The 15838-nt window shown below is 42.2% G+C and overlaps 2 protein-coding genes across 3 annotated transcripts in view; one reads left to right on the top strand and one right to left on the bottom strand.

The window, feature by feature from the left end:
- KIF4A (kinesin family member 4A) overlaps positions 1–9571 on the bottom strand; it is a gene marked incomplete at its 3' end in the record, with an annotated part of 126179 nt that extends 116608 nt beyond the window's left edge. The window contains exons 1-6 of the mRNA XM_079910802.1: positions 9368–9571; positions 9142–9256; positions 5881–6071; positions 4389–4481; positions 1260–1426; positions 931–1025 (exon numbers count right to left, since the gene is read on the bottom strand). Of these exons, the coding sequence (XP_079766928.1) occupies positions 931–1025; positions 1260–1426; positions 4389–4481; positions 5881–6071; positions 9142–9256; positions 9368–9487 (781 nt within the window). The 5' untranslated portion in view covers positions 9488–9571. The remainder of the gene's footprint in view (positions 1–930; positions 1026–1259; positions 1427–4388; positions 4482–5880; positions 6072–9141; positions 9257–9367) is intronic.
- A 488-nt stretch (positions 9572–10059) lies between these two features.
- Positions 10060–13985, top strand: PDZD11 (PDZ domain containing 11). Of its 2 annotated transcripts, none has more exons than XM_079910370.1 (7): positions 10060–10097; positions 10652–10751; positions 11171–11254; positions 11522–11578; positions 11876–11974; positions 12202–12262; positions 12413–13985. In XM_079910370.1, exons 2-7 carry the CDS (start codon positions 10665–10667, stop codon positions 12445–12447), a joined length of 423 nt encoding a protein of 140 aa, XP_079766496.1. In that variant the 5' UTR covers positions 10060–10097; positions 10652–10664; the 3' UTR covers positions 12448–13985. The 2 variants fall into 2 exon arrangements, with proteins under 2 accessions (XP_079766496.1, XP_079766497.1); XM_079910371.1 differs by lacking the exon at positions 10060–10097 and adding an exon at positions 10146–10181 and having other exon boundaries at positions 12413–13984.
- Positions 13986–15838: the final 1853 nt, after the last annotated feature.

Raw genomic sequence — 15838 nt, 5'->3', positions numbered from 1 at the left:
GAGTAATTTCAAACAAGAACACTGAAGCTATGTCAATGATATTTGAGGAATCACAGAGAAGGATGTTCCGGAAGACTGGGCAGATGTAATTTCAATTTTCGAAAAAAGAGAGGTAAGTTAATTCCATAAATTACACACCAGTCAGTTTGATATAAGTCTTCTAGATTATTATAGAGATGGCTGGCAAGAACCTAGAAATGGAAGAATAAGCACTAGAAGCCAGCTTGAATTCACTTAGAAAAAGTCAATTTAGGCTAATCCTTCTTTCTTTTTTGTACTGTTACTAAGCTGGTAGCTATGAAAAATATGGTAGACATATAGTATATCTGGACATTAGTAAGGCATTTGAAAAAATCTTTTATGAGATCCTTAAGTACAAAATTGAGAAATGGGAGCTGGTTGTTAATTTTTGTTAGCTAGATTAATAACTGCTTGAAAGACCATTCCCAAAGCATGCAGATTACCAGGTCATTATCATGCTAGACGCAGGTTTCTAATAGTGTATACCATGGGGTTCTCCTAGCCTTAGGAGCTTCATCATTTATATCCAACCACTTAAATGAAGATATGGAAACCATGCTGATGAGGTTTATAAGTGACAACATCTGGGAAGGATAGTGAATACTTGGGATGACAGAATCAGGATATTGATTTTAATTATAAGTAGTTGGGAGAAACAAAACAAAACAAAAACTAAAACTTGCCTGGGCCAGATGAAATCAAACCAAGGACCAGATCCAAATCTCACACCTAAATTAGAAAATGAGTGCAAGGGAGAGAAACAATTTTTCACTGTTTCTGAAATCAGCCTCAAACTTGAATTGTAGTTACTGTTAGAATGTGACCTGAAATATTCCGGTCAAGACACCAACAACAGCAGTAAGAGTACTAGAAGTTTTTATCTATGACTGTAGCCTTAATTATTCTCACCCTCTTTTAGACGATCCCCTTCGGCCTTGGTTTTCTTCTGTCTTTCTGATCCAGCAAGGTCTACAAGATGCAGCTTGGAGCGAAAGCTGCTATTCCTGTGATGATAACAGGACACAAGTGAGAATGGTACACAAGCTTGAGGGTAGGTGAGTATCAAAGCTCACCTGCCAGTTCTCATTTTCTTTCACATCAGTCCAAATGGCTCCATTCATTACTCATGCTCAGAGTACTGATGTCTGGTTATTTTTCAAATCAAGAAGCAAGCTATTATTCAACTTTAGTATAACTAATGTTAAAAATCTTGACTCTTACTTGTAACTTGAACTTACTTGTCACTTTTCTTTCTTTGCTCTATGGAGATTGTAAAGATGGCATGAGATCGGGATGACTGGGAGTTCATAGCTGTGGAGGCCACAGTCCTACAGTTGTTGCCCTGCTCCAAACAGGAAACAGTATCCAGGGCGACTAAAACAGTCTTCTCAGTGAGTCCCACAATCTAATTCAGAGAAAGAAAAAACTCTCTTATGATTCGACTTCAAATACTTCATCAGAAATATAAGGATTGGTGGTTTAAAAAATAATGCCTTGATGTCCCAGTAGAACCTCAATAAATAGTCACAGTAATAAGGGCTGGGTTGTTTTAAAAATTTATTTTATTTATTTTTGGCTACGTTGGGTCTTCATTGCTGTGTGTGGGCTTTCTCTAGCTGTGGTGAGTGGGGGCTACTCTTCGTTGCGGTGCATGGGCTTCTCGTTGCGGTGGCTTCTCTTGTTGTGGAGCACGGGCTCTAGGTGTGTGGGCTTCAGTAGTTGTGGCTCACAGGCTCTAGAGCGCAGGCTCAGTAGTTGTGGCGCACGGGCTTAGTTGCTCCATGGCATGTGGGATCTTCCTGGACCAGGGCTCGAACTCATGTCCCCTGCACTGGCAGCTGGATTCTTAACCACTGTGCCACCAGGGAAGTCCCATAAGGACAGTTTTAACTAGCAACTCTGTGATCACTGCAAACCAAGGTCTCCAGTCTTCGCTGGGTACCTCCAAAACAAGGATGCCAGTCAATACTAGAGCTACAAGAGACCTCTAGATTTTATGGTAGCAATGGATATGTGCCTTCCAGGGAGCCCCAAGTGAAGGTAAGTTTTGGCCCTAAGGACAGCAAGGGCAACACAAATAGCTATGGTTATTTCTCTTTGTTACATTCTCCTCCATGTGGCCCTGTGTTCCTCCCTATATCTTGGACCCATTTTATACCTCATACTCACTAGGGAAAATAGCATGGTACAATTTCCACTGGATTAGGAAGCCAGGAAAACAGGGTCCTAGGCTTGGTACTGTATCTACCCAGGAGAATTTGTACAAGTTAAAATTTCCTGGAGCCTCTGGAGATTGAACTAGATGATTACGAAGTCCCTTCTAGCCTCAATATGCTATGATTTTATTACCCCATAGCTCCCAAATCTATATCTGTGGCCCTAATTTCTAGTCCTATACTTCAAATTGCCTGCTACTTACACTTTGACATCAGTAAATTATGAAACCAAACTCATCTTCCTTCCACCAATACTGATTCTCTCCACTACTTCTTCGTTTCTACTAAGATCGCTATTCTCAAAACCTCAGATTCGCCTTTAATTCCTGCTATTCCCCCATATCTCACCTATCACCAACTCCCAGTCATTCTTCTTTTGAATCCATTGTTTCCTTTTCCTTTCCACATCTACCTGCCTAATCCAGGCCCATATTACTTCACGCCTGAAAAATAAGGCAACATTTCCCTAAATTTTCCTTCCTCATCCTAGTTTTTCTCCTTTTCAATCCATTCTTGTTTAGCCTTCCGAAAGTCCTGCTTCCTAAAATGTCACCAAACTCCTAAGTCCTATGCTAGATAATGAGGGTACAAAGAGATTTTAAGATACTCTCCTAACCTCCCGGGAGCTAACCTAGTCGGAGATATACACGTAAGATAAAAACTTGGTAAAAGTAGCCAGTGCAATCCTTCATTTGGAAGTATTAAGTAGCTTACATACTATTCACAGGGATAGAAACTAAGCTCTTTAGCCTGGCTTCATAATCTGGTCCTAACATACCTCCTATTACTTCCCAACCCATATCCTCTAATGCAGACAGACCGATCTAGTCTTATTACCCCCAGGAATATATTTTCTGCTTTCCTGCTTAAGCTATTCCTTACTACAAGAATAACCTTACTTCTTTACTTACTTATATTCCATCCATCCCAACTGAAGAGTGCTCACAAACTTGTCCTTACCCTTCCCAATTTGAGTCAGAAACTTAACACTTCTCTGTATTGCAAACTTTCCCTCAAATAGTGCTTGGGATTTAATTCCTGCCTTGGTATAGGACATATAAAAGATCTTAGTACTGGGTCAAGAGCCGGCTCAGTACCAACATTCTTTCTGGTGACAGCATGCATTTTACCCAGGTTTCTTATCCCCACTATCCAAACTGTCTTTCTGTAACCCACGCTTATCAGGCTTTCAAAATAAGTCTGATTCTTCAAGCCTTGCTTTAGTGCCTGGCTAATGACCTAACGACCCAGAAGGAAAAATATTTCTGTAGCATAGGCATCTGCCCCTCAAGCACCTGCACCCTAAATTTCAGCTTTCTCTGCAGGGAAGAGAAGAAGGAGAGAAAGATGGATAAAGTATTATTTTACCGAGTTTTCCTAAGTCTGTACTACCCTATTCTCATCTACTTCCCACCTCAAATTCTCCCACTCCTGAATACTCAAGCTGCTGCTAGAACCAAGCTCTGCCTGTTTTCAACACTGGCTCCTGGATTTGGTCCACTCCCATATACAATACTCCCAACCTTGCCTCAAACTTTGTTCAGCTACAGCTCCTCAGCCTACATCTATACCATGTGATGGAAGCCTCTCAAATAAGCGATCTCTTCTTCCTATGGTACTTATAAATTTAAAATTTTTGTATCGTCTTACTTTCTAAATATCATTCCAGAGATCTAGCACAATGTCTATTACATTGTTGTCTAACAGAATTTACTATGACCATGTTTTATATCTATGCTATCCAATACAGTAGCCATTAGTCACGTAGCTATTGAGCACTTGATATGTGGCTGGTAACTGAGGGACTGAATTTCAAATTATATTCAATTTTAGTTCATTTAAGTTTAAATAGCCATTTGTGGCTAGTGGCTACCATACTGGACAGCCCAGCCTCAGAACTCTGTAAATAGCCAATAAATATTTAATTGATATTAGCATTCCTTCAAGAGGTAATAGGAAGGTGATAAAACTTCTTTCCCCACAAAAGTTCCCATCTAGGAATTCTAGGTTAACAAAGGGAATTAGGACCACACAAAATCTGAAGGACTGAGATGTCAGTAGTGATTTAAAACCACAGTGGCAAATAAAAGGAGTGTGAACTTTAGTAGTGGCCAACATTTTAAAATAACATCAAATGAGAGAAAAACACACCTTTATGCCTTCCTTAGGATCCTCCCGTATATTTATTTGAGGGGCTTTCTCACGAGATGGGCACAGAAGATCCAAGATTTCTTCATTGTAAATCTGGTATTGTTGAAAACAAAGTGGTAAAAACAAGATGTTAACAGTGGTAATTGAGGAGTGGTGGGACCACAGGTAATTTTTAAAATTCTTTATGACTTTCTGTATTAAAAAAATTTTTTGCAACAAACATACTATTTTTATAATTAAGAAAAGGATTTTAACACTACATGTAACCATTTGATACTCATAGGAATAAATTCACATATTACTTGTAACAAAATTGAGACTGCTCTCTTGAGAGAGTGTTTCTCAGGAATAGCAGACACGATGAAAGCTACATGGGTGCCCAAATTCAGTTCTTTGATGGTGTCATGACAACATCACCTTCACCAATTTTGTTAAAATGTAAGCAATGGGTCCTTAGTGGAGGGTGGAAGTGGGAAGCAAAAGGGAGAGGTAGCAACCAATATTTCAACAACAACCAGAACTTTAAGTACTAAAACAGTGTTTGCACATAGTAAGCACCACATTTGTTTGCTATTATTGCTGTTGCTACTATTTAATATAGCAGGTTCCTAAGTTATTTTTACATTTGGTCACCTTGGCCACAACTGGGTTAATCAAGAGTTTCAAGAAGGTTAATCTTAATGATGTTTAACTCCCCATCTTCCACCTCTATACCTCCTATACCAACTAACATATTGAGATTCAACTTCAGGATGAAGTATTCACATACTATTTATAATTGCATGTTTAAATTATATACATTTAATTATTGCTCCTTAAAGATAAGACATCTTATCACTGCTATGGAATCAACCAGCTAGTTTCCCAGAAGCCATAAGTTCCCTAACTATGTGTTTCTGGTGTCATGAGGTTAGATATAACTGGTCAGTCTACTTGTATACTGATATATAATTGAATGAAAATACCCACAAAGGCAGGGACTTCTATCTGTTTTGTTCACTGATATATCCCAAATACCTAGAACAGGGCCTGTAACATGTAGGTACTCAATAAATATCTGTTGAATAAACACTCTGTCATCACTTACACAGCTCAATACTTCACCCAATTTTTATAACATTCTTCATGGAGTAGCAACATTATCACTCAAGCCTCGAAACACTAAAGGGATATCAAATATTTTTCTACAGACTCTACAGGGAATCAATAATAGAGGCCAAACTGGAATTAAAGGATTCCTATTATCTTTTTATATGGGAATGCCAACTCCTCTAACAATCGGATTAAACAGACTATTCTGACAACAGGGAAAGAACTGGGTGGGAGCCAGATCCAACTGAGCCAGTGAGTTTTCTCTATCAATTTATTAAAATGCAATTTACTAAAAATGCAATTTATTCATTTGAGTCATGCCAGGAAAAACCTGATCTGTATTTATTTTTCTACCCAAAGATAAATTTGAATTCAGAATAATTAAAGATAAATCATTTACCTCCAAGTACGATACTTTCAGAGTAAATTCGAAGTCACTCTTTTTATCAATTTCTTGGAAGAGCAGCTGTATTACTCTAGGAATGACCCCAACTGTTGGTTCATTTTCTTGCTCTGCAGTATATGCACCTCCCATCGAATAGGTTTTTCCAGAGCCAGTTTGCCCATAGGCCAGGACGGTTGCATTGTATCCTGACAAAATAGAAGTCACATGTGCGGTGATGCTCAAATATTTTCAACCAATCAGTACACTCTACTTCCTTCAGCAATTACTTGTAACAAAATTGAGACTGCTCTCTAAACACAAGGGTCTCTTAGGAATGTCAGACACAAAGAAAAGTTATATGAGTGCCATGACTTTGCACTACTCCAAATAAGCAAAGAAGAAAAATATCAAACCTGAATGTGTGCCTCTCTTGATAGCCCTTAAAAGCTAGGAAGTAAAACACTTAAAAGATATGACTGAGATAATGAAGGTGGCCAAGTCACTGTCTAAAAGCCATTCAGAGTTTTATAATTCTACTTTCTCTCTACTTGGAACAATTCTAAATTAGGGCAATTAAATGAAAGTTTTAGAAGCTGCAAATAGAAGGGATTCCAACCTGTATTTCTTCGATTAACAGAGTCTTCATTTGAAAAGGCAACAAAGTTGCTTTTTACAGTCAAAGAAAGCATCCCTCCCTATATGAATTCTCAGACTGCATTTGGACCGTATTATCAGGCTCCTCATAGAAATGTCATCATTTAAGTATGATTCAGTGTGATATATGTCCTTTGCTTTTTTTTCTTTTTGAAAGAACTTATTCACCTAAATGAAGACCTTGATGTTCTGGAAGATCTTAAGATGTTAAATTGAGATTTTCACTGTAATAGATTGCTAATATCACCTGGCATGACTCTGGGACAAGAGAATAATATTCCATAATCTTCTGTAATACCACAGATATGTATATATAGTAATAAGTGGGGAAACCAAGTTTTAGTACTTTTTACAAAAACTCAGGGTGCTGTTGACCTGACTGAAAAATACTGGCTTTATCTCTGCAAATGAGAGCAATGTTAACAAAACACATAGATATTGGAATCACTTTCTACTTTATACTGCCTCTAAAGACTATAATTCTCATAGTTTCCCAAGTTAAGAATACTAAAGTAGAACTATAGTGTTCTTACTAAGCTGTGAAAGGTACATTCTGAGGAAGATAACAAGATAATGAAGGGTCTGGATACCATATTTTTTTTTAGGAATGGCTAAAGGAAAGGAGGGATGGTTAATTAGAAGAGACTTAGAATCAAATAATGGTCCTCCAAATATGTAAATAGGAAAAAGATTAACTTTAGAGTGGAAAAGTCTGGCAGACATCACCTTAATCAAATGATCAAAATGAACATCAATAGTAATGGAACAAATCAAAATTGTGTGCTGCCTGATAGAATTCAATGAGAAGAATACAGCATCACTTCTGTGATATTCCTGCTAAAGATATATTGATACAACCTGAATCTAATCATAAACTTCAGACAAAACAAAATTGAAAAACAGTTTACAAAATAACTGGCCTGTGATCTTCAAAAGTGTCATGATCATGAAAGTCAAAAGAAGACTGAAGGAGTTTTATAATAAAGGAGACTATAGAAGTAGTACAACTAAACGTAACATACGATTTTGAACTAGATCCTTTTGCAACAAAGGACATTATTGGAACAACTGGTGAAACTTGAATGAGGTCTGAGGACCAGATGGTAGTGAGGTAGCAATGCTAATTTCATGATTTTGATGGTCGTATTGTAGTTACATAGGACAGTAGGACAGAAGTTCTTGTTTGTAGCAAATATACACTGAAGTATTCGGGGGCCATCAGGTCAACAACTCAAGTCAAATGGTTCAGGAAAAAAAAGGTCTTTATGCTGTTCTCGCAACATTTCTGTAAGTTTGAGATTACTGCTTTAATAATTTAAAAATTTGAAACAAAGTATTCAATGTGTCCTGAGCCATGACATCATTTTAAGAAGTGAAAAAAAAATGTGAATAGCTGTTGCTCGGAAGAAGGCTTCTGTTTGTCTAGAGGGATGAACTAACATCATTGGGCAGAAATTATGGGGAAGCAAATTTCATCTCAATATAATCTAAAACAATTAGAGTTGTCCAAAACCAATCAACAGGACTACCCTATGAGCCAGTGATATCCCTGTCAAAGAAAAAAATTTTAACCAGATGCTGGAAGTTCACTTAGAGATATTGCTAGAAAGTATTTTTCTTTGGATGGAAAGTTAGACTAGATGATGTACAAATATCCCTTTCAACTTTAAGGGACTAGTATGCCATGGTTCTACTTCTTTTAAATAGCCCTCTGCTTTGAATCCTGAATAACCACTGTACTAGAATAACAACTAGACACCTCTCAGGCACTGCTCCCTTCTTCAGAACTTTGCCATAGTCTTCAATAACACTAAAGCCTTAGCTTCTGTAATCAAGATTATTAACTGGCCAGGGTATTCGGGGGCTTTAGGAAATCTCAAAGGTTTTAACTTTTAAAATACTTTTTCTTAAAGATAGGAGCAAAAAGTTTAATATTTCTAATGTATTTAAAAGTATGAGGACTTCCTTCGTGGTCCACTGGCTAAGACTCCACACTCCCAATGCAGGGGGCCCTGGTTCGATCCCTGGTCAGGGAACTAGATCCCACATGCTGCAGCTAAGAGTTCGCATGCTGCAACGAAGATCCTGCACGCAGCAATGAAAATCCCGTGTGCTGCAACTAAGACCTGACGCAGCCAAATAAATAAATAAATAAATTTAAAATTCACAAAAGAAAAAACACAAGTGATAAATGTCAATAAAATATAAAAAGATTTTTTAAAAAGTATGTATGTAGTCATCTATTTCCACTCCTACCCCTGGACTTTGAACTCTTCCAGGGCCCAGAAGCTAAGTTATTTATCTCTGAATCCCTCAACAGGCTTTGCAGTGCCTGGGCCTCAAGTAGATCCTCATCAGCACCCATCAAACAGCTTAGAATCTAATGAGGTTCCAGGACGAACAAACAGAAACATATACAAGTCAAAGATGAGCAGAACCATAGAAAGCAAATATAGTATAAAACTAGTTTCAAGGGTACAAGTGATATTGGGTTAGTTCTTAGGCTGTGGGCTTTTTGAAGGCAGGACTCATGCTTCATCCATTCCTGTATTGGCAGCACGCAATCACAGTGCCTAACACAGTGTATGCTCAAGAACCGTTTGAAGAATCAAACAGCCTCACCTTTAAATACGCCTTTTATGAGTGGTGCTACTGCTGTATTGAATACTTCCTCCTGTTCAGTAGAAGGGTCAAACACAAAATCGTAGGTAAAGGATTTGTCAGTACCAACCACCACCTAGAGAAGGCAAGGGACAAGGAGTAAGAAAAAAAATGAAAGGCCAGACCACGCCCCTCACTGCCATTTGGCCCCAGCTCTTCAGAGGCAGGCCCAGGACTCGCTACGCACCTGAGGTTCCTCGGGTACGAAGGAAAGGCACATCTGGCAGCCCTCATTAATCTCTTTGGGGACCAGAGGGCGACATCGCAGTGCCACTCTTACAGGAATGCCCTTCACCTCTTCCTTCATGATCCTACCTCGGCACCGTCTCTGCGGAGGGGGGGGGAAGATGATCGCTGATTAGGTTTGGTAGGTTGGCAGGGGTGGGAAGGCGTTCTTCCTCAGTTCCGGCCTTCCTCGGAGGGTGTGGTGGGTTAGGGAAGTCAGCGGTAGCTTACGGTGGCAGCCTCCCGCTCCCAGCGGGATCGCTGCCTCGGGAAAGTCACTGTCCCTCAGACTTTGCCACGACAGGGCTGCCAGTCAGCCGACCCTCTAAAGAGAGCGAAGTGGCGTCTGAAATGAAAAGGAGAAGCCCAGCGGAGACGACAACAAAGAACCAAAGCCCCAGGGTACCAGGAAAGGCAGATCCTGAGCTAAGGTGTGCCCCCTTAACTCACCAAACTACACGTCCCTTCCCCAGTCTCCCGCCGTCCTGTCCCAACCGCAGCTTTAACCGCCAAGTTTCAAACCTCTCTCGGAGGCGCCAGCCAATTGGAGCGCAGACAGACTGTGCGTGGAGCACGCACGCGGCGCGCGCAGGAAGACGCGTTGGGGAGAAGGAGGGCCTGCGCGCCGCACCCTGACCCCGCCCCTTTTCCTCAGATGAGCATCCGCTTCCGGGTCCCAGGCTGAATTGATGGTGAGAGGAGTACGGGGCGCCTTAGGCCTGCCAGCGGGAGAGGTTGTACGAAGATTTTTACAGCGCCGTGGGCGCAGGACTCAGGCACGATGCGGGACGGGTATCTGGAAGGTGTCTGGTGGTAAAGGAAGGGCCGATCTGGGGACCCCCACCATTACCGATCCAATTAGGGAATGTGGGGTGGTACCTTGCCCCGAGTCCCTGTGGGTAGTTGGAGTCAGCACTCCCTTGAATTTCCAAAGAAGTCAGATCTTTTTAGACGCGTTCCTGATTTCCTCTTCTCTAGAATGAAGACGGTACATCTATTTTGCAGGATTGTTGTGAGAAAAGAGATCATTTCTATAGTGTACCTAACAGGTTGCTTGGAGTCCAGATATTCAGCCAAGTTGATAGTTTTCTTCCTTCTCTCCCAAAATGTTTATCACCTTCCTAGAAGTGGGTCGGGCCTAGAGACTGACAGCCTTGGAATGGGTTGGGGTTGTTTTCTGAAACTCGCTGGGCTGCTATCCCTTTTGAACCATTTTCGTCAGCTTTGATTCACCCTTCCATTTCAGGGCCTTGCTGGAGATGGACAGCCGGATTCCTTATGATGACTACCCGGTGGTTTTCCTGCCTGCCTATGAGAATCCCCCAGCATGGATTCCTCCTCATGAGGTGGGAACCATCTGTACAAGGGATTTTTTTCCCCCATAGGCAAGGGATGATATATGAAAGGTAGGATGGCAGGGTTAGAAAGCTCAATGGAGAGTGAATCTTAGCCAGAAGTTAGATTCTGAGCAACTGGGCCCATTGGGAACTTCTTATGGAATCCTCCTGCCAGAGTCCACTTACACCAGAGAATTCTGGAAATTCAGAGCCCTGATTTCCATTTTGTCGAGGTAAAGAAGTGGGGAGCTACTGGGTGGCTAGCATTTCCCCACTGCTATCCGTCTACCTATTCGGACAGTGTTATCTGTTCTACTTAAACTAAGTCCATGACTTCACCTTCTCCTGGCTTCAGGGTGATGCAGTTGTGTCCTAGATGAAGGTAGTAAGACTGGTAGTAATATTTCTGGGGTTGCTGTGTCTTGCAGAGGGTATACCACCCAGACTACAACAATGAGTTGACCCAGTTTCTGCCCCGTATCATCACACTGAAGAAGCCCCCTGGAGCTCAGGTGAGCTTATGGAACAGTTGCCTCTTATTCCAGGCGAGATTTGTCCGTACCAGGCCCTGAAGTTGGCCACGGTTGGGGGGACGGATTGGGAAGCAGGTAAGGAGGTAAAGAAACTTACTCTTATGGGCAGAAAAGCTGAGATGCCACTTCCACAACTTCTGACTTCTCTCTAAGGGACACAAGGCAAGCTATCATACAGTGATGCCACTAGATGTTCTTGTGTTTGTGGTCTGTATTGAGCCCCCATTCTGTGCTCTTGTCTTACAGTTGGGATTTAACATCCGAGGAGGAAAGGCCTCCCAGCTAGGCATCTTCATCTCCAAGGTGCGTGTGCCTGGTAGGCAATATGGATAGCTACTTCCCTTTGTTAAGTTATCAGGTTGCAGAACCCTGATGTCCCAAGGCTTGGGGAGAGGGATGATTTAGTAGACTCATAGAAGGGGCATAGTGGGGTTACCCTTGCCCACTTAAAACTTCCCACCTGGCAAGCCACCGTTTCCCTGCATTGTCTCACACACACACACACAACCGATAGTACCTTACATTTGAATAGCACTTAATTCACTTACATTCTTTGAAATTATCCCACCTTGATCATGTATATTCTCTTCTTACCAACAGGTGATTCCGGACTCTGATGCACATCGAGCAGGACTTCAGGAAGGGGACCAAGTCCTAGCTGTGAATGATGTGGATTTCCAAGATATTGAGCACAGCAAGGTGAGCACAGCACCCTGGGCTGTGGTGAGGCAAGAAGCCATCCCAGGTAGGACACAGTGGATAAGATTAGCCTGATGTGTAACTTGATAAGAAAGAATTTCTCCTTGGTAAGAGGGAAGCAGCTCTTAGTGACCTAGAAGGTTGGAATGGCAAACTACATTCCTTCTGTTATGATTCTGTCCTGGGTTGTATCTCTTCATTTGTACAAGCTGCTGTGTTCCTTCCAGGCTGTTGAGATCCTGAAGACAGCTCGAGAAATCAGCATGCGTGTCCGCTTCTTTCCCTATAGTAAGTGCCGCTCTCTTTTTTGCTTACCTGGCGGGGCCTTCGGTAGGAACTCTTTAAACACCAATTACTGGAGGCCCCACAAGTTGGAGATGGGGAGTTGGGAGCTCAGGCTGGAAAATAACCTGCTCTTTTCCTCCTTCTTTCCCCCAGATTATCACCGCCAGAAAGAGAGGACTGTGCACTAGAGAGTTGCAACCCACAGCCCTCCACATGGAATCTTCTAGGACGAGCTAGCTAGGCCTCAGGGAAGCCACTTGGGAAACTCTACCCTCAGCCCCACCCTGGCAGAGTGGAGTAGGGAGGATGGGGAGACAGCGAGGCCCTGTCCTGAGCCAGCTGGCCAACTGCATTATCCCACCTGTACTGCACTTTGAGTTCCCTAGTTTTCTAGGTGGGCTTCACCTAGAAGGATGATGATGTCTAGGTATCGCTTAGCCTGTGGAGAACCCTGCTAGAGAAGGCAACTGACATTTATTGAATCCCATGTGCGAGGCAATTCCACATATGTCATGTCATTTTCATTAACGTCTACAAATCTTGGGGGCCTCCCACCTAATCTGCCTGGCCATCTCATCCCATCCTTATGCTACCAGTCATACACTTTGGAGACTCCAGTGGAACCCCATTTTCCCCCACTCCCTCCTTCTGTCTTCTCTCTCCAAAAAAGTAAAACACAATGCTGAGGAAATGTTGCTTGATACTGATTTGGATGATACTGATTGGGTGTTAAATGCCTTCGAGATAAAAATAGAAGCTCTTCCAAAGAGAAGAGCCACTAGAAGCAGCAGAGCAACACTATATGTACTTCACAATTATCTCTCTCAGAACATTAGGGAGACCCAGGAAGCTTATCTACAGTATAACTGAGGAATGGTATAGGGTGAGGGGGTACTGGAGGAAACAGTGCCCCTTCCCCCATGAGCTGTGGCCATTTCTCTGCAGGGGGCAGTATTAATATAGTTCTGTCTTCTCTTTTCCCAGATTCTTTCATCGGGAACATAAACTAAGGGAGAGACTTGGATGCATTTCTTTTCAGGGACAGCAGTAAGAAATTGCTTCCCAATTTTCACCTGGTTCGTTGAGTAGTACTGACTGCTGATTTCCCCCTTGTCTTCACCCCAGCCCCCAAATAACCTTCTGCTATGTTCTTAGCAATCCATTGTTAGAGATTCCAGGCCACGCCTTATGCCATTTCCATTGGCATGTTCACAATACCCGTTCAGAATAGAAAGTTGTCTAATGAGGTATGGGGCGAAGTTGTACCCCATAATGAAAGTCCCGAATTTGCCTTGAAAGAATCCTGGGAAGCTTCAATATATACTTTGAGGCCCTTGCCCCCATTGAGTGATTCTATTGATCTGAGGTGGAGCCTGGATGTCTGAATTTTTATTTTTCTTTTTTATTATTTTGTACTTAAAGATCTTTTTATTCAAAGTCACAATACAATTATGTACATCAACTATACCTCGATTTAAAAAATCACAATACAATTAGGAGGCTGCCCCTCTGCACTTTCAGTGCCACTTCTACTCATGTTGCCACAGTTAACCCACTTTGCCACTCTACTCTCTTCTCTCCAAATTTTGCACAAACCAACCAATTTACTAACTCTGCGAAGCAGTAATCACCCAGGGTTTCCATGCTTCTTTTTTGTTTTTAATGGATTTTAAAATAAGGGGAATAAGTCTTCAAATATGGGAAACAGTTCTAAACAGTAGTAACATATCTCTTTGAGGAAGTTCTGGTTCTTCCTATAAATCCCACCCCAGCTCTACTATGGTACCTCTTCTAGAGGCTCGCTGCTATTGTCAGGTGGCAACATCCTAGTGAGCAGAGCTGGAGGTACAATCCATCTAGCTGTCTCTGTGTTTCCTGGGAAATCCCCCCATATAGAATTTATGCTCCTGTTTGCTCTGCTGCCCCCCAGTGGCCATCTGAGTAAGAAGCTAGAGGCTGAGATACTTGCACAAAGGCATATTGGCTGAGTCTACTGAATGTTGAGGTGCAAGACTCTCCCAACTGTCTGTGGTTAAAAGGTTTTAAAACAACTCATCGAAGAAGTGTGGTAAACAGGGTAAAAAGTCCCAGCCAGGTGCCATGGGCCTAAGAGGCAAAAATCCTGCCCTAAATTGGTTTTTTGAGGTATTTAGAATGGTTCTGTGTTGGGGCACCAGCATGATGCAACTGCATTGTGGAGGTGTAGGCAGAGCATGGACAAGGTGCAAACAATAAGAGGCTGAGGTGAAAGGACCAGTCATTTATTGAGGGTGAGATAAGAAAACAATGGAGAAGGAACTGTATCAATCTTTGAGGTATCCCAGCTGCTGTAGAACTGCATCCCCTATAGATGTGTTTTAGCAGTCAGAGACGGCCAGGTGGAATTCCTGGACTCTGTCAGAACTTTCCACCCTGTAACTGTGAGAAGTGGTCAAGAGAAAGTGATAGCATTTTCAGGGGTTCCGTTTTACTCCTAAGCCTAGGAATTGAACAAGAGCTTAGTAAGTGGCCAAGTATTTAAACCATAAACATGAGGTTGGGGGAGAAGGACTGGTACTGGGAAGCCCAAATGCAGTAAGCTGATCATGTTAGGCAGAGAGATAACCTAAGCTATCAACAGGAACAATGGTTTTTGATGCCTGACTCATTGGAGGGTTCCAGTTGGATTTCAGCACTGAAGTGTGTGGTAAGGAAGGAAGGTAATAAAGTGGCTAGTGTCAAATCTCAACTCCCAGGGGCATCTTCTAGGACATACAGAAAAGGAATTTTTATCTTATGATCCCTTTCACCTAAAGGCAAACCAGGGAGCTGCTTTGGGCTGAAGTTAGTCCCATTTTCCCTTCAGTATCAGTCAGGCAGAAAAATTGGCCTGGCCATCAACTCAGCAAAGGAAGTTTGCCTTCTCTGCTTGTACCCTCCCTACCCCAGCAAAGCTGGGAGAAAGGATACTCTCGTCTTCCTTCAGTGGAGAGGAATTACCTCTGGAAGTGAGGGCAGAAGCCATGCTATGGAATAGCCCTGTGTGTGCGTGTGTGTGTGTGTGTGTGTGTGTGTGTGTGTGTGTGCGCAAAAGAAAGAGAAAAGGTCAGGTTTAGAGATATGATTCCAGGCCTTTGCACTGCATGATGGGGAGATGAACCTTACCCCCACCCCCACGATAGGACAAGCCAAGGTTATCCAAAAGAATAAGCAGTGGTGAATTTGGCACTGTTCTCAATAAACATCACATTGAGGTCTCTGGATTTTTCTTCTGCCTCCTCGGTAGAGACTTGTCTGGACAAATGAGAAATGATACAAGGGACCAGATAGTGGTAAGACCCCCTTCTGACCCAGAGTTAGTGGATAGGGATAGATCCTTCTGAGGCGTAAAGATGCATCCCTAGGACCAGGAGCCCTCGAAGCCCTGAACCCATGACCTTTCTGATCCCTGACACAGGTAACTCCTCCCAAGTAAATAGAGCACAGTAGACCCTCCCCATTGGGATTGAGCTCTAGGTATGCCAGAAGCAGTTGCAGTTATACCTTTCCTTTTGTTGTTCAGATCAATCTTGTTACCCACCAACATGATGATGATATACT

Source organism: Stenella coeruleoalba, assembly GCF_951394435.1.
Source record: "Stenella coeruleoalba genome assembly, chromosome: X".
NCBI lineage: Eukaryota > Metazoa > Chordata > Mammalia > Artiodactyla > Delphinidae > Stenella > Stenella coeruleoalba.
The sequence above is the reverse complement of the archived record's forward strand: the minus strand, read 5'-3'. Positions and strand labels throughout refer to the sequence as shown.